This window comes from Myotis lucifugus, unplaced genomic scaffold, assembly GCF_000147115.1.
Source record: "Myotis lucifugus unplaced genomic scaffold, Myoluc2.0 scaffold_716, whole genome shotgun sequence".
Taxonomy (NCBI): Eukaryota; Metazoa; Chordata; class Mammalia; order Chiroptera; family Vespertilionidae; genus Myotis; species Myotis lucifugus.
The window spans coordinates 26,042-50,233 of NW_005871764.1; the positions used below are offsets into that span (position 1 = coordinate 26,042).

The following is a 24,192-nucleotide window of genomic DNA, read 5'->3' on the forward strand; positions in this document are numbered from 1 at the left end:
CCGTTGGTGGGAATGCTCACTGTTGGCCGCCCCTGAGCGGGTGGCTGGGAATCCACAGGACATCCAACGGAGTGGAAAATACTCATAGAAATCTCCACCGAGGGGAGCGTTGCTAAGGACTTATTGAAGAACTCAGAAGCAGATTTGCACAAACATGAAAATTCTCATAATCCCCCTTTCTTCTTTCCTTTCTCAGGTGTGTCCTCTTTAAGTGTTCAATTTGCCAAACTCCCAAAGGGATTAAAACATTTAAATTTATCTAAAACCTCATTGTCACCTAAAGGTACTGTATATCTTATTCACTTTATGTCTGTGATGTTCTCTACCTTAAATAGTTAGAATCATTGCTCAGTCCTATGTCTGCATTTAAATATTCGTGTTACCGCCTGGCAGGGGCTCGGTTGGAGCGCGTCCCGTACACCACAGGTTGTGGGTTCAGTTCCCAGTCAGGGCACATGTACCTGGGTTTTGGGTCCAGTCCCTGGTTGGGGCACATATGGGAGGCAACCAATCCACGTTTCTCTCTCTCTCTCTTTCTCTGTCTATCTCTCTCCCCTTCCTTCCTCGCTCTCTAAAAATCAATGAAAACATATCCTCGGGTGAGGATTAAAAGACTAATAAAATAAAGTAAAATACAGGGTGTCCCCCGAGATGTGTACACACTTTGACTAATTACAGAGGCAGTGTTTATGGCATACATCGCTTTTCACAGTGCAGGGGACCAGATGTTGATGTGTGTGTGCACTTTTCCAGCTTCCCTTTTTTCCTGAGTGACTCAGACCACTTCTCCAGCGCTCAGCACGGCTGCCGTATCAGCAGCAACCTCCCTGCTTACATATTTTTAAAGATAGTTTTTTATTGATTTCAGAGAGGAAGGGAGAGGGAGAGAGGGATAGAAACATCAGCGATGAGAGAGAATCATCCATCAGCTGCCTCCTGCACGCCTCCTTCTGGGGATCGAGCCCACAACCCGGGCCTGTGCCCTGAGCAGGAATCGAACCATGACCTCCTGGTTCATAGGTAGACGCTCAACCGCTGAGTCACGCCGGCCGGACAGAACAGTTTTTAAAAGCGTTCCTTGTTCTCGCAGCTTCAGAATAACTCGGATGAAGCGGTCCTTGTAAGCTTTTTGTGCAGTTTGCCCGGCATTTGTATTTCAGTTCCGGGAAAGATGGATAGTCATGGCGCCTAATTCAAGAGAGATTGTTTCTTCACCTCCCCACGCCGCCCCTCAGAAGTTGGCGGGAGGACGGTTCGCAGGCTCCTGGGGCCTGTCCTGCCGGCTGCCAGGCCTCGGCGTGGGCCATCTGCCGCCCTCGCTCCAGCTGCAAAGCCTCCAGCGCTAACTCACAGGAGCGCCCGGCCCACCGGGTGCCCCATGCGGCGCGGCGATCTGCGCTCATGGGGCTGGGAGCGGGCCTGGCTCCGTCCATCCTGTGTTTTTGGATTTCCTGCTGCTCCTGTGCCCATGAGCCCGGCCTCCCGTGGAGGGGCCTCAGGAGGGGGCGGGGGAGCCTTGTCCTGGCCACGGCATGACACTGGGCGCGAGGCTCCCGAAGTCGGGGCAGATGTTGGCCGCCTGCCAAGCGCCGGCGCCTGCCAAGGGGGCGTTGTGCTGTGGAGACCAATCCGACCTGTTCCTTTTTGGAATTTATTTGTTAAGGTTGTCAGACCTCACTGAGGACATGGTTTTGCATGATTTTCTTGATGAGAGTCTGGTGTTCTCTGTATGTTTTGGACTCAGTTGTCCCGTTACGGAACATATATGAACAGTCCCAGCAGCAGGGCAGGCTGCAGGAGGCTGGCCATTCACACAGGCGTGGGAACCTTCTGTCTGCCAGGGGCCATGTGGATATTTATATTTTTATTTTATTTTTATTGATTTCAGAGAGGAAGGGGGAGGGAGAGAGAAATAGAAACATCAGTGATCACTGATCGGCTGCCTCCTACACTCCCCACACTGGGGATCGAGCCCGCAACCTGGGCATGTGCGCTGACCGGGAATCGAACCGTGACTCCTGGTTTATAGGTTGACACTCAACCTCTGAGCCAAGCCAGCCAGGCCCATTTGGATATTTATAACATCATTCGTGGGCCATACAAAATGATCAACTTAAAAATCACCTGCTCTGTTTGGTCAAATTATTTAATTAACTCACCCCTGTTGCCTGGGCAGAGCCAGGCCAAATGATTTCTCGTGACTTCTACGGCCCGAGGGCCGGACGCTCCCCACCCGTTTAAACATCGCAGGTGTTGCCTCCAGACAGCAAGCTCTCTCTCGGCTTTGCAGGTTCCTGATCTGACAGACTAGTCAGATATGCGCCTCTCGTCTGGCATCGCTGCTCTCACTGCCTCTCGCTGGCCCGGCTGTGGGAGGCTGACAAGTGGCCGGGGTCCCGGAGCCCATGCCGTCCGGGGGGAGTGTGGTGCTGTCCTTCAGGATCTGAGGGTCTGTCGCAGTGAACCCTCAAGAAGCTCTGACCTCCTCCTGGACGTGAGCTTCCGGGACTGTCTGAGGGCACCGGATGGGCTGTTACATGACCCGACCCCAGCTTGTATAAACATTTCGTGCGCACTTCATGAGCGTGGGCGGATGGCCGAGACGTTCCTCCCCGAACGTCAGTGAAGTGTTCCTCTGCTCCCGTCTCCTCTGCGCGCCCAAGGGCGGACTCGCACTGAGCAGTGGCTGCGGGACTTTACCGACACACCACGGAGTCGCTTGCTTGTAACTCTAGCTCTTCTCCCCGAGCGAGCGGAGCGAGCATCTCCGGGCTCCGGCGGGCCGAGCATCTCCGGGCTCCGGCGGGCCTGATAAAGCCCCCTTTCGTTTCTCTTCAGGGGCAGCCTGGGATAGTCAGGAATTTACTGCAGAATTAGAAACAACATAATCTGTAAAGAATTAGAAACAACATAATCTGTAAAAGTATATTCCATTTAGCCAGGCAGGCGTGGCTCAGTGGTTGGGCGTCGACCTATGAACCACAAAGGCCCGGGTTGCCGGCTCCATTCCCCAGTCCCTGGGCCCGATCCCCAGTGTGGGGTGTGCAGAAGGCAGCCGATCAGATATATATATTTTTTGAAAAGTATACTCGACTTAGAAATAGCCGTATTTCCAAATTACACAGTGAGAACCTTGGAGTTTTAGTAAAAACACAAAACGCTTCGTAATAGCCCACGTCCTGTGATCTGAAGAACGATTACGATTCTCTGACCTCTATTGACCCCAGCGAGTGAGCAGCATGTTCTGGGCTCCCCATTGGTGGTGACCCCGCCCAGACCCTGAGCCGTGATAAGGAGGGCAGGTTAGAGCCCTGCCCCCGCCCCTGCCCGGCTCGCAGGCCTGCCTCCCGACCGGCTCCCCCTCACGTGGCCTCTGCCCCCTGGGCCCTCTTGGTTTCCTTGTCTTTCTTTTTTTTATATTTTATTGATTTCAGAGAGGAAGGGGGCGGAGAGAGAGACATCAGTGATGAGAGAGGCTCACTGATCGGCTGCCTCCTGCACACCCTCCCCGGGGATGGAGCCTGCAACCCGGGCATGTGCCCTGACTGGGACTCGAACCCTGACCTCCTGGTTCATAGGTCAATGCTCAACCACTGAACCACATTGGCCGGGCCTAGATCTCATTTTGTTTCCTGGACATTGAGCCGAATCTTCTCGCTGTTTCAGGGGTGAACTGCCTTTCTCAGTCACTCAGTGCCAACCCGCTGACCGCCACCACCCTCACACACCTGGACCTCTCAGGGAACGCCCTTCGCGGAGACGACCTCTCGGTGGGTGCCGCCGTGGCCAGCGCTGTGCCCGTGAGCCCGGGGAGTGTCTGACGGGCTTTCTAGCCCGTGGCCCCCGTCTCCTTGAGCGGGGTGCCCTCGCCTCGTTTCATCCTGAGCTCGGGAAGTGTTTATAGGAAGTTTCAGAGCCTTCCTTAATTAAAGTCACGCAGGGGTGAGGGGAGCCGTTAGGCCTTGCGACCCCCTGAGACCCGACGGGTCTTAGCTGCACAGGAGCTTAAGAACAAGAATGTTAGTAGGACTGTCGAGGGCTCTCGTTGGATTGGGCGGTCACCAGGGATGGGAAGGTCATTGCGTTGGACAGAGAGGGGAGCCCGAGACCCTCCTGTGGTTCAGGGTCACATTCATGGTACTGACCCCGCTCCCTGTTCACGAGCGACGGCCACCAGGCGGCTCTGCGTCTCCCGTGAAACACGCTCCGGAATGATGAACACGGAGCCAACCAGGCAGCTGGGTCACGTGCAGCAACGGGAGCTGTAGCTGAGGTTCCATCCGGCCTTGTTTTTGCTGACGCATAATTTTAACTACGCTTTGGATTATTTATTTACTTATTTTTCTCCCAAGGAAGATAATATAATGACATATGAAATTCTGCTAATTCTCTTGGGAAAACTGGAGGAGGATTCTGGGAGATTTGGGCAAATTGATGTTGAGTATTAACTTGCAGAGTGTGTGTGTGTGTGTGTGTGTGTGTGTGTGTGTGTGTCTAGATCCTAACGTGTTGCTGCTTGTTTTTGATTTCAAGCCCATGTACAGTTTTCTGGCCCAGCCCAACGCCCTTACCCACCTGGATTTATCCGGCACCGAGTGCGCCCTGGACATGGTAATGGCTTTCATTGCTGGGGAGGTTGAGGGCTTTCTCACTGATGCACCCCTCGGCCCCGGCCCTGAGGCACCTGCCCTCGTCCCGCAGGTCTGCGCGGCTCTGCTCCGAGGCTGCCTGCAGTGCCTGGCCGTGCTCAACCTCTCCCGGACCGTCTTCTCTCACCGGTAGGACCGCGTGCCACGGGCGCTCTCGTTCAGGGAAACGTGTCGTGTTGTGGCCGCGGAGTGGTAACGGGCGGATGTTTCTCGGGAAGGAAGGAGGCCTGAAGTCACTGTTCTCTGAGAGCACCAGGCCCGGAGGGGTCAGGTGTCCGGGTCTCTCCCCCGAGGGGGATGCTCTTGTCCGTGAGCCCGGCCGTGAACTGGGCGAGGATGGGCGTCTCACCTGGGACAGGCGCTGTAGCCCAGGGAGGGCTTCACCCACGGCTCAGCTTCTCTGACCACCTTCCTTTAACTTAATTAGCTTACGGACATTTTGTTTCTTTTTAAAAAATAGGTTCTTTATTGATTTCAGAAAGGAAGGGAGAGGGAGAGAGAGAGAAATATCAGTGGTGAGAGAGGATCTTGGATCGGCTGCCTCCTGCACGCCCCACACTGGGATCCAGCCTGCAACCCGGGCCTGTGCCCTGACAGGGAATCGAACCCTGACCTCCTGGTTCATAGGTCAATTCAACCACTGAGCCACACTGGCCGGGTCATTTTTTTTCTTCTTTATTTTATCTTTAAATTTCTACTGAAAAGATCGCTGATGTGTGGGTTATTTCAGAGTCTGAACACGCGTTTGGCCTTTTGGGAGTCGGGTGCTGACTTGCAGGGGTGACCCCAGGTGACCCGTGTCTGTCTTTCAGGAAAGGGAAGGAGGTGCCGCCCTCCTTCAGGCAGTTTTTCAGCAGTTCCCTGGCGCTGACGCACATCAACCTCTCGGGCACCAAGCTGGCGCCCGAGCCCTTAAAGTGAGTGGTTTGCGGTTTTCTCCGCAGCTTTTCCAGTCCCGCTGGTGGGTGTCAGCTGGGGAGGGGCAGACGCAGATCCCCAAGGCCCACGAGGCCGACGGGTGTCTTCACTTCGGGGCACAGAAGGAAATGATTCATTTAAAAAAATACATCTTGATTTCAGAGAGGAAGGGAGAGGGAGAGAGAGAGAAACATCAATGAGGAGAGAGAATCATGGATGGGCTGCCTCCTGCACACCCCCTACTGGGAGTGGAGCCTGCAACCTGGGCATGTGCCCCAACGGGTAATCGAACCCGGGACCTCCTCGTTCATAGGTCAACGCTCAACCACTGAGCCACACCAGCTGGGCACATTGAGTGGAAGGGAGGAAGAGAGGGAGTGAGGAAGAGAGAGAGAGAAAGATTGAACATCGATCTGTTGCCTCCCTTATGTGCCCCGACCAGAGATTGAACCTGCGACCTGGGTGTGTGTGTGCCCAGGGAATCGAACCCACCACCTTTTGGAGTGTAGGGCGACCCTCCAACCAACCGAGCCGCCGGCCGGGGCAGCAGTGTCATTGTCAACAGGGAGGTGGTGCTTGTGCTGGCCCGGGCCCCGGCGTCCTCCGGGCTCCGTTCAGGGTGCATCTGGGCTCCATTCGGGGGCCCCCAACCTGCCCAGTGACGTGTGGCCTGGCCTGTTCCTCCGCAGGGCGCTGCTGCTCAGCCTGACCAGCAACCGCAGCCTGAAGGCGGTCTCCCTCGACCTCAGCAGCTGCGAGGTAAGGGCGCCGGCGGCTGCCCCGTTCGCCTTTTTCCTGGGAAGAGCTCAGGCTGTGGCTCCAGCATCACCAAAGCAGAGACACGTCAGGGAAGGTCCGGGTTCCGTTCTGTGGGTTTGATCCAAACACCACGGGTCCCCATTTCAGAGCATCACGTGGGCTTTTCATGATTAAAAAAAAATGCCCACTTTCAGCCCAGCGGCTTCCATATTCTAGGAGACACAGTGAACGCGCAGCCTGCCCTGCAGGCGACCACGGGGCACCACGCGCTTGAACCCAGAGCCCGTGAAGGAGAGGGCACGTGCATTTCAAGGACTTCTGTTCGCAGCCCTGGGGGAGCTGCAGCCCGGGGGGACCTTCGGCCCCAGATAACCGGGGAGTGTAGCCCACGGTCCCGGCACCTGGAGAGCCGTTGCTTTCCTAGTCACGTGCCTGAGTTTTGTCTCGGGAACACACTTTAGTTGGAAGTGTCTTTTTCTGACTCTTTGAGGTTTAAATTGTGTATCGATAGAGACGTGAGTTTCTTGATTCTCAGTCGACTCACAGCCGATAACAGTTTTGTTTTCTCTCCTCGGCTTCCGGTAGCTGGGCCTGTGTGTAAGTACTTCGTGGACCGCTCACTAGCCTGCGTCATCGATAGGATTCTGTTTGACAATTGGAAAATGTTACTTTATGGGGAAAGGCCACGGGTGGTATCTAGTTAAGGGTTTTTATAAAATAAATGGCGTCGAGTGCTCACATGTCCCCTGGAGTTCCCATATTTGTAAATGAAACTTTTTCACTGCACTTTATAGAAAGTAGAGGTTTTCTTGTAAAAAATTCACTTCTCAACAGAGAAGTCACCAACAGCAAGTAATAGAATTGTAAAGACTTGGGCACCTTTGTTTAGATTCTCGGACACACAGTTCCTTTTCATGCTCTGAAAATCAAGTTACGTTCCTCTGACATGTTTGCCTAAATTATTTCTTGTTTTAACTGTGACATCGTCTGTGCACACATTCATGCGAGTGTTGCCGAGCTGGGACCTGGAGCCGTGCTTCTCAAAACTGTGGCTGTCAAGAACCTGTTGTTGTTTTTTAGCTTCCAGTCTAGTGTAAATCAGCGTTTTTGCAAAAATTTAAAAGGACACTAGGAAATACTTTATTTTTTATTTTTAAATGTAACTTTAATTCATTTCAGGGAGGAAGGGAGAGGGAGAGTGAGATAGAAACACCAGTGATGAGAGAGAACCATTGATCGGCTGCCTCCTGCAGGCTCCCCACTGGGATCGAGTCCGCCACCCGGGCACAGGGCTGGAACCAGACCCAGGACCCTCCAGTCCGCAGCCGACGCTCTGTCCACTGAGCCAACCGGCCAGGGCTGCTTTGCTCCTTTTCTGAAGGTTGAGGTTGATGTGAAGTGGGAGACGGCAGCAGTGACGAGTGTCGCTCTTCACCACCGGTGATCGCGTCTGTGACGTTTCTAAGTTGGTGCTGAGTTTAAGACGCAGCGCCTGTGTCTGAGGTTTTGGCTACGCCTCGTGGGTGACTGTGCCTTGTGTCCGTCTGTCTGTCCAGCTGAGGTCAGGAGGCGCACAGGTGTTGGAGGGCTGCGTTGCCGAGATCCACAACATCACCAGCTTGGACATCTCCGACAACGGTGAGCGGCCGAGGGAGGGGGTGAGGGCTCTCGGAAGCGAGCGAGTGATGGGGACGCATCTTCCAGCCCGACCTGGACGGCATCCGTCTGTAGAGATGTGACCCGCCTGGTCTGCTGGGCCTCTTACATCTGACAGTGGAGTTTACTTATGGGTCAAACCTGTGCCCCGTCTCACTGAGCTGATCTGGAGCCCACAGTGCAAGGTCTGGGCGGGAAAGGAAAAAGTCAGCTCAGCCCTGGCCGGTGTGGCTCCGTGGGTAGAACGCCTGCTCTCGGACTGAGGGTCCCGGGTTCGATTCCAGTCAAGGGCATGTACCTGGGTACTGGGTTGCAGACGATCCCTGGCCCTGGTCAGGCGCTTACAGGAGGCAACCAATCGATAGTCTTTCTCACATCAATGTCCCCTCTCCGTCTCTCTCCTCCCACCCATTCTCTCTAAAACTCAATGGAAAAATGTCCTTGGGGAGGATTAACAACATCAAGGCACACACAGAACAGACAAAAGCCAGTTACAGTCTCGGGCCCAAGATGAAGAGCTCAGCCTCTGGGCTCTTGGTGGCGGGAGATCAGGTTGAGGCCTGGCGTGTGTGTCCGGAGCGTGTTCCCGGCGTGTTCCCGCGGATGCTCGCGGCCTGGGCAGTTTGCACAGACACCGCACTCACTGGTGGAGAGCGCCGACCCTCACCAGGACGGGAGCGTGGAGCCACCTACCCTTCTCCACTCCCAACCCCGCTGACCTCATCCCCACGGGCCATGCAAGGGACTGTGGAGGAGGATTTGGTTTTTGTTTTTTTAATTTTTATTGTTGAAAGTATTAGGCCCCCCTCTCCCCCCACATTGGCCCCTCCAGCCCAGCCATGCCCCAGGCCCTCACTGCCCCCACCCATTGTCTGTGTCCATGCTTTTATTGATTTCAGAGAGGAAGGGAGAGGGAGAGAGAGAGAAACATCCATGATGAGAATCACTGATCGGCTGCCTCCTGCACGCCCCACACTGGGGACCGAGCCCACAACCCAGGAATGTGGCCCAACCGGGAATCGAACCGGGACCTCCTGGTTCATAGTCCATTGCTCAGCCACTGAGCCCCGCTGGCCGGGCTGGAGAATGAGTGTAGGGGTTTATCCCTGGGAAATAAGAGGGCAGGGGGAGAGCACAGCGTTCCCTGGAGACCAGGACCCAGGCCCTCGGGGAGCCGCCCCTGCGGGATCGCGTTCCACTGAGCGTCGTCTGCCGCGTCCTGACCCTCGCCCCTCTCCCAGGCTTGGAGTCCGACCTCTCCACCTTGATCGTGTGGCTCAGCAGGAACAGGTCCATACAGCACCTGGCCTTGGGCAAGAACTTCAACAACATGAAACCCAAGTAAGAGTTCTGGGCTGTTGATGTGCCGGGGACGGACGCAGCCTCCCGGACCCGCGGGCTGATCTCTGCCGCCTCTTGGTCTCTTTAGAAACCTGACCCCCGTGCTGGACAGCTTAGTGCAGATGATTCAGGACGAGGAATCGGTGAGCGTTCCTCTAAAACGCCTGCCTCGCGTCTCGTTGCTGTTCTCATTATTTCCTCCGGGTTAATGGTCAGAGGCTTCCAGGTCATTTATTCTGGGCACACGTTTTCTATCATTTACAAAAAAGTGGAATAAATCGTTAGGCTTTGGCACGGCGATAGGAGACATTTAAAATTTACTTGCTCTTCCCTTGATTCCACTCATGAATTAAAGGAAGATTATAACGAACAGATGAAAAGAAATAGAGATGGATTCCTAAGCTCATCTCTTTAAAAAAAATTGATTTCAGAGAGGAAGGGAACGGAAGAGAGAGAAACATCAATGATAAGAGAGAAACATTGATCGGTTGCCTCCTGCACACCCCACACTGGGGATCGAGCCCACAACCCGGGCATGTGCCCCAACCGGGAATTGAATAGTGACCTCCTGGTTCACAGGTCGATGCTCAACCACGGAGCCCCTCGCCGGGCCTGAGCCCATCTTTAATGTGCTAAGTCAGTGGTCGGCAAACTCATTAGTCAACAGAGCCAAATATCAACAGGACAACGATTGAAATTTCCTTTGAGAGCCAAATTTTTAAAACTTAAACTATATAGGTTGGTCCATTGTTATTAACTTAATCAGGGTACTCCTAAGGCTTAGGAAGAGCCACACTCAAGGGGCCAAAGAGCCGCATGTGGCTCCCGAGCCACAGTTTGCCGACCATGGTGCTAAGATGTTGTGTAGCCTCTTCGTTATGTCATCCTTTCAGAGAGCTGGCACCGGCCTCTCTCGGTGTCGCCCCGGCTTTCCCTCAGGGGAGGTGCCCGTCCGTGTTCCCAGCGTCTCTTGGCCGAGTTTACAGAGGAGGCCTCCGCGCAGCGGGTCCTCCCGGTGGTTCTCCGTCCGAGACGAGCCGTGTGCTGTCCCCCCGCAGCCTCTGCAGTCCCTGTCCCTGGCCGACTCCAAACTCAAGACTGAGGTCACCATCATCATCAACGCCCTGGGCAGCAACACGTCCCTGACCAAAGTGGACATCAGCGGGAACGCCATGGGCGACATGGGCGCCAAGATGCTGGCCAAAGCGCTGCAGATCAACACCAAGCTCAGGTGCCCCCGGGTGGCTGGGGGGGGGGGGGGGGGGGGAAAAGGGGGGAAAGTTTTTTGCTTTTGTCAAAAAACTGAGAGGGTGTTCCCAGATTTATTTTTTAAAATATATTTTATTGATTTCAGAGAGAAAGGGAGAGAGGGAAACATCCATGATGAGAGAGAATCATGTACCATCCGCCTCCTGCACGCCCCCCACTGGGGATGGAGCCCACAACCCGGGCCTGTGCCCTGACCTGGATCGAACCGTGGCCTCCTGGTTCATAGGTCGCCGCTCAACCGCTGAGCTGTGCCGGCCGGGCTGGCTCCCAGATGTGGACAGTGATTCCTCCCAGCCTTTGTGGGAGAGGTTTCTGCTGGAGGGGCACCTGCCGAGAGCTGTGGGGGCTCCTTCCTCTCAGTGCTGACGGGACCGAGTGGGGCAGGCAGTGGACGCTGGTGGGCAGGGCCCGGCGAGCAGAGCCGGGGAGGCGGCAGGAGTGACGGGACTTCCGCTCAGGTGTGAGCCCAGCCTCCTGGCCTCCCCTCCCGGGACCTGCCACTGAGGAGAAGCCAGCCAGGGGCCGGGTCCACGGCTCAGAGCGAGGACCATTTCCCCTCGGCCACGTGTCGCGTCGTCCGAAAGCACCCAGACGGGCCCACAGAGCTTCCTCGTCACGGGCGGCCTGGTCCCCCCTCCGAGTGTCTCATGGTCTATGTGGTTCCTTTCCAAACAGGACGGTGATCTGGGACAAGAACAACATCTCTGCTCAAGGCTTTCAGGACATAGCTGTGGCCATGGAGAAGTGAGCGCTCGGGGATTCCTCCTGGGAAACAGTCACACCCGGTCCCTGAGCCCGGGGTGTCCCTGAGCCCCACGGTGTCCCTGAGCCCGGGGTGTCCCTGAGCCCCACGGTGTCCCTGAGCCCGGGGTGTCCTTGAGCCCCAGGGTGTCCCTGAGCCCGGGGTGTCCCTGAGCCCGGGGTATCCCTGAGCCCCAGGGTGTCCCTGAGCCCGGAGTGTCCCTGAGCCCCAGGGTGTCCCTGAGCCCGGGGTGTCCCTGAGCCCCAGGGTGTCCCTGAGCCCGGGGTGTCCCTGAGCCCCAGGGTGTCCCTGAGCCCGGAGTGTCCCTGAGCCCCAGGGTGTCCCTGAGCCTGGGGTGTCCCTGAGCCTGGGGTGTCCCTGAGCCCCAGGGTGTCCCTGAGCCCGGGGTGTGGCGGGCGTAGCTGTGGCTGGGACTCGCAGGCAGGGCCGAGCTGGTCTCACGTGTGGTCTGGTGTGAGTCTGTCTGTTCGTGGGCGCGTGCCCGACGCTGCTTCTTCCCCCCGCGGCCTCACAGTCTGTCTCCACGGTGCTGCCTTCTGTCCCGTGATGGCAGCTCTGCACCCGGGGGGAGAGGAAGCTGATGCCTGGAGGGAAGATGCCGGGGTGGACGGCGGGCCTGTGGGCTCGGCCGATGTGACTGGAGGGCAGAGACCTGTGGCTCTCAGGGCGACGGGGAGGGGGAGGGGGCAGGAAGGAAGTCACTCCAACCGCTTTTCTTTTCTGAAAATAAAATATGTATTTATTGATTTCAGAGACAAAGGGAGAGGGAGAGAGAGAAACATCAGTGATGAGAGAGAATCATGGGTCGGCGGCCTCCTTGCACGCCCCACACTGGGGTTCGAGCCCACAATCCAGGAATGTGCCCTGACGGGAATCGAACTGTGACCTCCTGGTTCCTAGGTCGACGCTCAACCACTGAGCCAGGCTGGCCGGGCGGGAAGTTATTTTTAAATAAACATGACTTTCTTCTTTTCGTAGGAACTACACGCTGCGATTCATGCCAATCCCCATGTACGATGCCGCCCAAGCCCTCAAGACGAACCCCGAGAAAACGGAGGAGGCTCTGCAGAAGGTACGAGGAGCCGGCAGCCGGGTTACTGTGAACGCACATTCGCTCGGAATCGTGTTCATACGTCCGACATACGAGCAGCTCTTGTCCTTACAAAGCGCTGTTCACATGGGCCTGTGTTCTCAGGACCCCGGCGGGCACAGTGCCCGATGGGGGAGGGGGCGGCGTCGGCTCCTGAGCCATGACAGTGACTCCGGTTCCTACGAGTTCCATTCCTCCCTCAGTCTGGTCGGCGAGGCTCAGGGGCTGAGCATCGACCTGTGAACCAGGAGGTCACGGTTCCTTTTCCGGTCAGGGCACAGGCCCGGGTTGCGGGCTCCATCCCCAGTGGGGGGCGTGCAGGAGGCAGCCGGTCCATGACTCTCTCTCATCATGGATGTTTCTCTCCCTCTCCCTCTCCCTCTCCCTTCCTCTCTGAACTCAATAAATCTGTATTTTAAAAAAGAGCAATGCTTCACGCTGAGGCAGGCACCGCTCCCAGTCCTGGTCGGGCGCTGGGGGCATGGAACTCGTGCTCTGGTTCCGTGTCGCTTGACTGAGTCGCGCTGTGACCCTGAGAGGCACGTGCTTTTTTCCAGATAGAAAACTACCTGCTCCGGAACCACGAGACCAGGAAGTACCAGCAGGAGCAGGCCTACCGCCTGCAGCAGGGCATCGTCACCAGCACCACCCAGCAGGTGGGCCCGGGCCGCCAGAGGGCTCCCTGCCAGGCGCTCCCGGGGGGGGGGGGGGCGGGGACACGGAACGGGGAGACCGGGCCGAGGCTCCGACACAGCAGATGTGGTGCCGACGGCTGTGAGCCGCCTCCTCACTTGTGCTGTGTTTCCTTCCGCCCGAACGCCTCCCGCGCGGCCCGCGGTGTCCTTTCCACGTGCGGGCAGATGATCGACAGGATGTGCGTGAAGGTCCAGGATCACCTCAACTCCCTGCGCAACTGTGGAGGGGACGCCGTCCAGGAGGACGTGAGGTCGGCCGAGCGGCTCATGCGGGACGCCAAGAACTCCAAGACGGTGAGTTTCAGCTCGGGCTGCGCAGGCGTCTTAGGCGCTAAAATGGTGTATTAAACGTCAGGGTTGGAAAATAGTTCCAGCTTCCTGTTTCAAAAAATACGTATTTTTATTGATTTCAGAGAGGAAGGGAGAGAGAGAAACATCAATGATGAGAGAGCATCATAGATCGGCTGCCTCCTGCACACCCCTCACTGGGGATGGAGCCCACAGCCTGGGCATCTGCCCTGACCAGGAATCAAACCGCGACCTCCTGGGTCATAGGTGTGTTCTGGACCACTGAGCCTGCCGCTGGGAGCACGGCCCCCGTCAGCCCTCAGGGAGGACCTGGTCCCGGCTCTGCTGAGTCCCCCCCACAGTGACTGAGCGGGAGGGACCCTGGGGCTCAGGCAGGTCCCCTCAGGCCCCTGAGGACCCGGCACGAGGGAGGCGGTCCCTGCGGCTCCAGCTGGGCCTCCGTTGACATCTGTGCGAAGGGCCATCGATGGGCACGGCCACTCCTTCCCGGACGCTGGTGCTCAGGCCCTGTCCCCTCGCTGTGGACGGCTCTTTCCTTTCTTCCAGCTGCTGCCGAATTTGTACCATGTGGGCAGCGCGTCCTGGGCGGGAGCCGGCGGCCTGCTGTCCAGCCCCGTGCAGGAGACGCTGGAGTCCATGGCCGGGGAGGTCACGAGGGTTGTCGACGAGCAACTAAAGGTTCGTGTCTCCTGCCTCTTTGGAGAACGACGTGGTCACGGCTTAGCTGCCTGAGAGCAGCCCGGGCAATGCTGCCTGCGCTGTATAGGCCGTGTGTGTGCGTGTGTGTATGCGTGTGTTCACCTGTCCACCCACACACATAGGCTGTGTGTATGCATGTGTGTATATGCGTGTGTTCACATGTCCACCCACACACATAGGCTGTGTGTATGCATGTGTGTATGCGTGTGTTCACCTATCTACCCACACGCATAGGCCGTGTGTGTGTGTGTGTGTGTGTGTATGCGTGTGTTCACCTGTCCACCCACACACATAGGCTGTGTGTATGCATGTGTGTATGCGTGTGTTCACCTATCTACCCACACGCATAGGCCGTGTGTGTGCGTGTGTGTGTGTGTGTGTGTGTGTGTGTGTTCACCTATCCACCCACACACGGGTGGCAAACATGGACGACTGCCTTTTCCAGCTTCCTTGATACGTTTTGGAATGACTCCTTATAGGATAAGATTGAGAAAACCTATCAAATTCCTTTATTTTTTTTAATCCTCACCCGAGGATATTTTCCCATTGATTTTAGGGAGAGCGGAGGAGAGAGGGAGAGACAGAGAGAAACATTGATGTGAGAGAAACACATCGATTGGTTGCCTCCTGCAGGCGCCCTGACCAGGGCCCGGGCCAGGGAGAAGTCTGCAACCGAGGTACGTGCCCTCAACTAGAGTTGAACCCGGGACCCTGCATTCCGCAGGCCGATGCTCTATCCACTGGACCACACCGGCCAGGGCTCCATTTTGTTTTTGACGGGACATTTCCACATGACCTTGACCTAGGACGGTCCCACTGATGAGGGAATGATCCGTGTCTGGTGCGAGGCGGAGGGGGGGGGCCGGCTTTCGGAAAACCTGTCGTCTGTGGTTACACGTGACGGAGAGCGCGGAGGGGGGGGGGGGGGGGGCTGAGCGCGGGAGGCTGAGCGTGGGAGGCTGAGCGCAGGGGGCTGAGCGCGGGAGGCTGAGCGCGGGAGGCTGAGCGTGGGGGGGGGAGAGAGGGGGGGATGCGACAGGCGCCCCGTGTCGCCTCGCCCTCACTGCGCTGCGTTGCAGGCCCTGCTGGAGTCCATGGTGGACACCGCCGAGAGCCTGTGCCCCCACGTGATGAGGAAGGCCCACATCCGGCAGGACCTGATCCACGCCGGCTCCGAGAAGCTCTCCGTGCCCCGCACCTTCGTGAAGAACGTCCTGCTGGAGCAGTCGGGCGTGGACATCCTCAACAAGATCAGGTGGGCGCCCCGGCCTGTGGACCAGGGCGGGTCACAGTTCCATTCCGGTCGGGGCACATGCCGGGCTGCGGGCTCCATCCCCACTGGGGGGCGTGCAGGAGGCAGCCGATCCATGATTCTCTCTCATCATGGATGTTTCTATCTCCCTCTCCCTTCTTCTCGGAAACCAATGCAAGTATATATTAGAAACATATGCCAATATTTTTAAAAAAATGCAACATTGAGAAGGTGCGGTCAGCAAGGCACTGTCCTGGAATTTTGCGCTGAGACTGCAGTGATGGGAGCCTCACAGGGAAGCTGAGCTCATTCTCACTCCGTTTCTCACCTGGAGAATCACAGGATTAGGAACCGACTTCAGAAACACGTGACGTTTTCCATTTTAACCGTTTCTGAATCTTGATGAGAACATTGAGGGGCAGCAGACACCAGCTTTTTCCTGAAAAGCGGGGCGTTGAGCTAACAGCGATGTTGCTAAGTGATGTCGCTAAGTGACACCGGCCAGAAAAATGAGGGAAAAACAGAATAAGCCCCAAGTCATCGCCATCGAGAAGCCCAAGGCCCGCCCTCCAGGGTGGACGACGGGACCCAGGGCCGGGGCCCTGCAGCAGCGGCTCGGTCTCGGTCTGGGACGCAGCGTCCTCTGTGTTAAACGAGGAGAAGAAAAAGGTTTCTGCGCCTGCTCAGCTGAGCTGCAGTGCAGCTGAGAGGACGCGAGAGATTGGAAAGGACTTTGCGAGGGTTCAGGCCCCAGACCAGCGCGTTTATGACCTGCAGCCCTTCCTGGGCGTGTGCCTGTTTCCATAAACGAGTTCCAGGTTTTCTGTCGAAGCCCCATCGGCACTAAGGAGAGGAAATGTCCTGCCCTCCATTCGACAACGATTGAGCTGCTGGCAGGTCCTACCTGTGGCTTCACGGAGTCCGAGCAAACTCCCTAACACGCCACCTCCCTGGGGACGGCGGCTCTGAAAGAGGGGGCGGGTGGAGGTCCCGGCGTCAGGGGCATCAGATGGCACTGGGTCCTCGCTGGGCTCTTTAGTGTGCACGGTACTGAGTACAGGATGCAAGCCCGCGTGCACACACACGCAAACATGCACATGTGCAACACAGTGGACACGCAAACATGCACATGCACATACTGTGCACACCTGCACACACTCGCATGTCCGTGTGCACGTGTAGGTTAGGTCGAACCATTTCCTTGAACGTTGTGCGAAATGGAAGTTCCGTGGGGAAGCGAGTGCAGTCCCAGAGGCCACACGATAGAGCGACCTGGGCATTAAAATGCAGTCAGGCTCCTTTTTGGAGCTGTAATTTGAAATAGAGAAACCACCCTCCCCGCCTGAGACAGGAGGAGGGAGGAGGGAGACGGCGGGCTGCAGCTTTAGGAGGGAGTGAGAGCCCCAAACACGCTTCGGGAGGATCGGGGGGGACTGTTAGCACTGGTCCCCAGGCCCTGCCGCTCGGGGTGGGACGCGGAAGGTGTTTTTACTGAGGGACCGAGTGAGCCTTACAGTGACTCCTCTGTGGAGTAATGAAGTGTCAGGTAAAGGAAATCGCTACCGAGAGGCCTCGTTTGAGGAATTAGGAAACCTCCCTTTACCGTCAGCCCAGGGCCGTGGTCGGCAAACTGCGGCTCGGGAGCCACATGCGGCTCTTTGGCCCCTTGAGTGTGGCTCTTCCTAAGCCTTAGGAGTACCCTGATTAAGTTAATAACAGTGTACCTACCTATATAGTTTAAGTTTAAAAAATTTGGCTCTCAAAAGAAATTTCAATCGTTGTACTGTTGATATTCGGCTCTGTTGACTAATGAGTTTGTCGACCACCGGTCCAGGGAAATCGCTGATGTCGGCATCGAAGAATCAGCGCCTTCATTGTCCTGCGGGCGTGGACACCTTCCTGGGCAGAGAGACGCGTGCAAGGGTGGCCTTCAGCGTAGGGAGCCTCCCTGCTCTCCCACCCCGTCCAGGCTCAGGCTCACAGTGACACAGGCATTCCCACCCCTTCCCTGCCCTGACCCTCGGCACTGCTGACTTCCGAGCAGCCGTGAGCGCAGGAGTCGCCGCTGGTTGTGGGGACATGTCTCTCCAGCACCTGCTCCTTTAAATGCGCTGCGCTACACGCGTGTGTGCCTATGCAGGGTGTTCAGGCGGAAGACACGCGTGCGATTTGAATTCTGGGGGCAGCGAAGAGCGACAGTGTCACTCAAATGCCCGCTCTCTGGCCGAAAGCTCAATGGCTCGGTCATTTAACTGCCAGCCACATCCTGTGGTCGGGGCACCTTTAAAAAAAGGTTTTTATCGATATTTAGAGAGAGAGGAAGGGAGAGAGAGAAACATCGGCTGGATGCCTCCTGCACGCCCCCTCCTGGAGATGGAACCCACAACCTGGGCCTGTGCCCTGACCGGGAATCGAACCTGACCTCCTGGTTCACAGGTGGACGCTCACCCCTGAGCCCCGCCGGCCGGGTGGGCACTTCTCTAAGGTCAGGCAGGAGACACGGACAGTGAACATCTTGTGACGTTTGTTCATAAAAGGCAGCACAGCCGTGAAAGTGCGACTGTTCTCGAAATAAGATGGCGAATCAGGGCGGCAGCCGTGTCGTAGGCCCGTGTGGTGCGTGGAAAGGTTTCTCAGAGGCGGGGGAGGCGTCTAGAGTCATAACTGCGGCTCAACAATCAGACCGGACTTCCCTCATTCGCTGTGGCCAGGCTGTTTCCATTTCTGTCAACGGGTGGCTTGTTCCTGGCCACGCGGTCCCTGTGCTCCTGTCATGCGGTCCATGTGGCTCCTGTCACGTGGCTCATGTGGCTCCTGTCACTCAGTCCACGTGGCTCCCCTCACGGTGTCCCTGTGGCTCCCGTCACGCGGTCGTCACGTCGGTTGGCCTTTATGCAGATGCTCTCGTTTCTGCCTCTGAGTCCGAGGGCTGCAGTGGCAGGGCAGGTTGAAGTGGCGAAGGACGTCGATGGCCTGTGTGTTCACGGCTTCTTGTTGGCATCGGGGCCCTGTGCACACATCCTTTCCTTCCATCGCACAGAGCGGGCGCCGTCCGGTGGCTGATGAACGCGGCGTCGGGTGGGCAATTCCCCTTTTCCTACATTAAACGCTGCCGTGCTCTCTGGCTCCGCCCACAGCGAGGTGAAGCTGACCGTGGCCTCCTTCCTGTCCGACCGGATCGTGGACGAGCTCCTGGACGCCCTGTCGCTCTGCCATCACAGACTGGTGAGCGCCGGCCTCGCGGGCGGCCTCCGGTCTCTGTCTTTGCGGCTTCGCGGTGCAGATCCCAGCCCCCCTCCCCTCCGAGTCCCTGCGGCCCATCAGGGGCGCCCTGGGCCCTCTCCCAGGGGATGTGGGGAGAAGCCCAGGTGACGGCGTCCACAGCGCAGGTCAGTGTCTGGGAGGAGGTGAGGTGGAGGCTGAGATCTAAAGTTAAGATTTAAAATTTTTTAAAATTTATTTTATTATTTTTTTTAATCCTCACCTGAGGATATTTTTCTATTGATTTTTAGAGAAGGTGGGAGGGAGGGGGAGAGACAGAGAGAAACATCGATGTGAGAGACACAGATCGATTGGTTGCCTCCTGCAAGAGCCCTGACCAGGGCCAGGATTGAACCTGAAACAGAGGTACATGCCCTTGACTGGAATCGAACCCGGACCCTTCAGCTGTGGGCCGACGGTCTGTCCACTGAGCCACACTGGCCAGGGCTCTCATCATTGATGTTTCTCTCTCTCTCCCTCCCCCTTCCTCTCTGAGATCCATGTCCACCACATGTCCACACAGCCCTCGGGCGCCTCTTCGGGCCCAGCCCCCGCTGCCCGTGTCTGTGGTTGATTTGTCCTGTGTTGACCCTCCAGTCCGACCACTTCAGCCGGCGGGGCCGGACCCTGCCCGCCCCCGAGGCCTTGGACGCGGAGCCCGTGGACGAGAAGCCGGCCCGGCGCCCGGTCCTCGCGGTGGAGGAGCTCACGGAGCTGGAGCGCCTGGAGGAACAGGACACGTGTTTGGTAAGATGCGCTGCGGCGACTCCTTCGTCGAACCCCTCGGCTTGGCTGTTGGTTTTTATAAAAAATCTCACCTTCACAAACCAGACCAATAAAACCCCCCCAGAGACGATCTTTCAGAAACGTGTTGCTGTGCAGAGGCTGTGAGGGAGGCTGATAGAACTTAGGTTTCAGTCCTGCCCGGGGTGGCTCAGTGGGTAGAGCACCGGCCCATGGACCGAAGGGTCCCAGGTTGGATTCCGGTCAAGGGCACATACCTCGGTTGCAGGTTCCCTGGCCCTGGTCGGGTGCGTGCAGGAGGCAACCAGTCAATGTGTCTCTTTCACATCGATGTGTCTGTCTCTCCCCCTCCCTTCCACTCTCTGAAAATCAATGGAAAAGCATCCTTGGGTGAGGATTAACAAAAAAGAACAAAATACTCGGTTTCTTAATAAACAAAAATTTTTTTTCAAAAAAAGATGAATATGTGCCCAGAAGCACAAGTGAAAGGTGTGTGCTGTCCCCCCCGTGACGCAGGCCTGTGTCCGTGCCACGGGGGGACGGCCGTGTCAAACCCGTGACAGGCCCCGTGTCACGCAGCTGTTGGCGGTGCGTCTGCCACACCTGGACGGTGCCTCGCGGGGCCGTGGGGCTGGTGACGGTGACGATGAGCCGCCCTCGTCCCCTCTGTCAGGACGCAGGTGTGTGAACCAGGAGCCCGTCTCGTCCGTAGACCGGCCTCCTGGGCGGCAGGCGCTCTGGGGAAGGAGCGTTTCCCACCGCCTTTCCGCTCCGGTTTGTCGCCGCCTCGGTCAGTGTGTCCTGCGTAGCTCACTCGCCACGGTCTGTGCCTCGTGAAATCGCACAGTTCAGGGAGTGGGCCGTGTGCTGAGCGGCGAGGAGACGGCGCGTGGGAAGGAGCCGCGCTCCGGCCGTCGGAGAGTTGGCTTCTCCGTTGCCCTGGTTCTCCTCTGCTTGCCTGTCGCTTTAGGAGCCAAACCCATGGGAAGGCTCCGCCCCTCGCTAGAATGATTGGCAGAGGGCGTGTCTCGTTGAGTGACCCTTTCAGAGAGAAGGGAGCCCTGGCTGGTCTGCTCAGTGGTTGGGGTGTCGGCCTGTGGACTGAAGGGTCCCGGTTTGATTCCGGTCAAGGGTGTGTGGGAGGCAACCAGTCGATGTGTCTCTCTCACATTAATGTTTCTTGCCTCTCCCCCTCCCTTCCACTCTCTCTGAAAACCAATGGGGAAGAAATATTCCGGTGAGGATTAACCAAAAAATAAAAAAGCGAGAGAAAGAGAAGAAAGAAAAAGGAAGAGGAGGGAAATCTAAACTGTGGGCGTCAGCCTGTCCCTCTCTCACGTCTGCGTCCATAGTTAACCTGTTAACACGGTGACATCTGCATGTCACCCCGTGTACGAGTACATGACCATATATTTTAATTTCCCTCCTTTCATTCTGTTTGCAATTTAATGGGTCATAAAAGGAGGTGCATCTGGAGTTAGAAGTCTGGAGGTTGGGGTTCAGGACGGTGCTGAGGAGGCCTTTCCAACAAGCAGGCCGGGTCGGTGGTGCCGGTGCCGGTGTGTGGGGTCCCTTCCGCGGAGCAGGCCCCGCTGTTTCCACTCGCAGGCTGAGGAGCCCTGGGCACGCGTTCAGAATGTTAAGAGGCCTCACGCCTGTTCACGGCCACAGTGTCCAACGCATCAGAGATTGGGTGGGAAACGCCAGCTCCCACCGGTGCAGGGCGTCCTAGGCAGCCGGCCTTCCCGAAAGGCTTGGACGCTGCGGGGATGCACAGCTGCCTCCCTCACGTGCAGCAGGAGCGTGGACTGGCACCGAAGGAACGCTCACACCCGCCCACAGGCGCCCTGTCCCCACTCGGTGACCAGCCGGGCCAGGACCAGCTGCCCGGGAGCTGTGCTGTCTCCGTCCCAGAGGGTCGGCCAGGGGCCTCGTGCACCCACTTGGCAAGTGGGTGACGTCTCCCAGAGGCTCGGATGTCGGGCTGTTAGCGCTGCTGCTCGCGAGATGCCTCCTTCCTGCCTCATGGCTCTGCTGAGGGCCCTGTCTGCTGGCGAGGTGCCTCTCCCCGTCCTGGCCATGCCCTTCTGTTCCTCTCCATCCATGCTTCTTCCCTTTCTTTCTGCTGCATGGAGACCCTCTGCTGCACGCGTGTGAGTATTGGGGCTGCCCTGCTCTTTCCGGCGCCCTCGTTTCTGCCCTTGTGACTGTTGGCTTCTGCGCTGCCTGGCTGTCCCCTGGACGCTGTCCTGTCCCACCCCGCCCCCCGCGAGTCCTGGACAGAGCGGGCAGCGCTGACAAGACTGGGTGCAGCCTGGTGCAGCTTGCGAATCAGGCGGTGACTGTCAGAGGCCCCAGCCGTGTGCTGGTGGGAAGAGGGTGTGACATTCAAGAGGGGAATCGTCCTTACCATGTGCACGTGGAGGGAAAAGGAAAAAAAAGGACAAGCTCGCTTAAACTTTCAGACCTGTTTCCTTGTTTTCCAAGGTTTAGAAAATCGACATCACCATTCACTTCTTGCATTACAGCAGCTTCACTAATCTGCTTGCAACTGCTTTTTTTTTTTTTTTTTTTAACTTTTCTGTTCACCTCAGGGGAAAGGATTCCCGAGCTTGGCGTGAGAGGGCTGTTTATTATTCCTTGTGCAAACTTGGTAAAACGAAGAAGGAAAGGACTCCATCCTATTTTTGTGGCGATAGAAACAATTTAGCTCTTGCTTTTTTGTTTTGTTTTAATTAGTAAGTCTGGGAAGTACATGTTAAAAGTGAGTTTAACAGAAAGTAACGGGGTGTTTGTAAGGTTCCAGTGTTAGTCCGAACCTTGGGGTGGGCATGTGCTGGTGAGCTGCGTGGAGGAGAGTATGAAATCCCTTATGGTAACTGGGTCAGGGTGGGATTTCGGGGCCGTGCAGACGGCGCTGCGTTGGGCCCCTGGAGAGCAGGCGAGGCGCTCCATCCTCTGTCCGCCCCCCGCCTGCGCCTCAGGGTGGGAGAGGAGCCTGTCGCTAGGGGTTTCCTTCTGTGGTGTCGTTCGCAAGGATTTAGCTTGTTGCTCCTCGTGTGTCCCGAAGACGTGAATGGAAAAGTACTTCAGCCCTGGCCAGGGTGGCTCGGTGGATAGAGCGCTGGCTTGCGGACTGAAGGGTCCCGGGTTCGACTCCTGGTCAGGGCACAGGCCCGGGTTGCGGCTCGATCCCCAGTGTGGGGCTTGCAGGAGGCAGCTGGTCAATGATTCTCTCTCATCGTTGATGTTTCTGTCTCTCTTTCTCTCCCTCCCTCTCTGAAATCAATAAAATATTTTTTTAAGAAATTGAAAATTACTTCTTATGGCTCAGAATGCGTTTTTAGAAACAAACCGATTCTGTCTAGGCCTGAAGCCGTGGTGGCGGGCTTGGCCACGAACTGGTCTGTGAAGTGTCGGTGCTGACCCCTCGGGGCCGGGCACAGGCACGGCGTGATTTCACACGTGGCACGGACAGACAGACAGACAGACAGACGTCGGGGAACGTGGCACGGACAGACAGACAGACAGACAGACGTCGGGGAAGGCGAGAGGGACAGAGACGGGTGAGGCTCAGGCTGAGGAAATTCACCCCGTGGAGGGAGACGACGCCTGCCTCAGCTCAGCTGCTCATGACCCAGCGACACGCCTGGGGAAGTGCCCTCGGGCACCCTGGGCAGCCGACTCCCCTCGGGGTGCGCTGGCCGTGGTTTGGGCTTTGGTCTCGGGTCTGGAAGGACCAGCAGGATCAAAGCCGACTTTCTGGGAAGCGAGGGCAGATGCGGACACTGAATCCCAGCTCTTCTGTGCCCCAGGGGGAGGGGGGACGCGGCCGGGTTCACGCGGCCGGTGCTGACGCTGATGTTGTGGCTGTGGAACGCCGTGCATCGCTGACCTCACAGGCTTTCTGTCCAGTGGGACGCCCGCGGGCAGCTCGGAGCTCAACCCGTGCCACCAGGATGTGCCTTGGGGTGGGGGTGGGGGGGCGGGGGGCTGCAGCCTTGGAAACCCGTGGGCCCTGCCGCCCCCATCAGCCGTCCCGCGCACCAACGTCCTCCAAGGACTGAGCCGATGCTGAGCCGAGACCTCGGTCCCAGATGCTCCAGGGGTTCCGGGCGTTTGAAGGGCAGGTTTGGGGGACGCCTGGCTCAGGGCTTCCTGTTTCGTTGCTAGATGACCCCTAAGTCCAAGCGGAAGACGATCCACAGCCGGATGCTGCGGCCGGTGTCCAGGGCCTTCGGTGAGTGTCCGGCCCGCCCCCCGCCCTCCGCCGACCCGGGCCTGCTGCAGGGCCGCCCGACGGGCAGGCGTCGAGAAAGTCGGTGTCGGCGACGGGCTGCTCGCTGTCCATGAGCCTCGTGTCACGTCGGGAACTGTGGCCTGATGTGCGGTGAGTGGGGTCTGGCTTTGCTTCCTGCAGAAATGGAGTTTGACCTGGACAAGGCCCTGGAGGAGGTGCCCATTCACGTGGAGGACCCGCCCCTCCCCGCCCCGCCCCGCCCCGCGGAGAAGCGGAGCTCGGGCCTCATCCCTGAGCTGCCCTCGGAGGAGGGCCGGAAGCTGGAGCACTTCACCAAGCTGCGGCCCCGGCGCAACAAGAGGCAGCGGCCCACGCAGGCGGCGGTGCGTGTTGCGGGGATCCCTGCTGGGGGGGGGGCCCTGCTGGGGGGGAAGGAGCCCTGCTGGGGGGCCTTGGTTAAGGGGAGCAGAGCCTGGGCATGGACATTTGTGTAGATTCTCCCCCCTGGCGCTCACGGTTAGGAAAAGACTGCGCTGGCTGTGGGGTT

The 24,192-nt window shown here is 57.6% G+C and overlaps 1 protein-coding gene across 1 annotated transcript in view; it reads left to right on the forward strand.

Annotated features, from left to right (window-relative positions):
• The window catches only part of CARMIL1 (capping protein regulator and myosin 1 linker 1), a 62,518-nt gene that overhangs the window by 25,471 nt on the left and 12,855 nt on the right, over window positions 1–24,192 (forward strand). Inside the window, 20 exon segments of the mRNA XM_023746655.1 lie at window positions 197–283; window positions 3,667–3,770; window positions 4,534–4,611; window positions 4,702–4,778; window positions 5,462–5,566; window positions 6,257–6,326; window positions 7,883–7,964; window positions 9,224–9,323; window positions 9,412–9,466; window positions 10,382–10,554; window positions 11,268–11,336; window positions 12,334–12,427; window positions 13,003–13,101; window positions 13,306–13,434; window positions 13,996–14,127; window positions 15,228–15,403; window positions 18,538–18,625; window positions 19,259–19,408; window positions 23,579–23,645; window positions 23,826–24,028. Of these exon segments, the coding sequence (XP_023602423.1) occupies window positions 197–283; window positions 3,667–3,770; window positions 4,534–4,611; window positions 4,702–4,778; window positions 5,462–5,566; window positions 6,257–6,326; window positions 7,883–7,964; window positions 9,224–9,323; window positions 9,412–9,466; window positions 10,382–10,554; window positions 11,268–11,336; window positions 12,334–12,427; window positions 13,003–13,101; window positions 13,306–13,434; window positions 13,996–14,127; window positions 15,228–15,403; window positions 18,538–18,625; window positions 19,259–19,408; window positions 23,579–23,645; window positions 23,826–24,028 (2,138 nt within the window).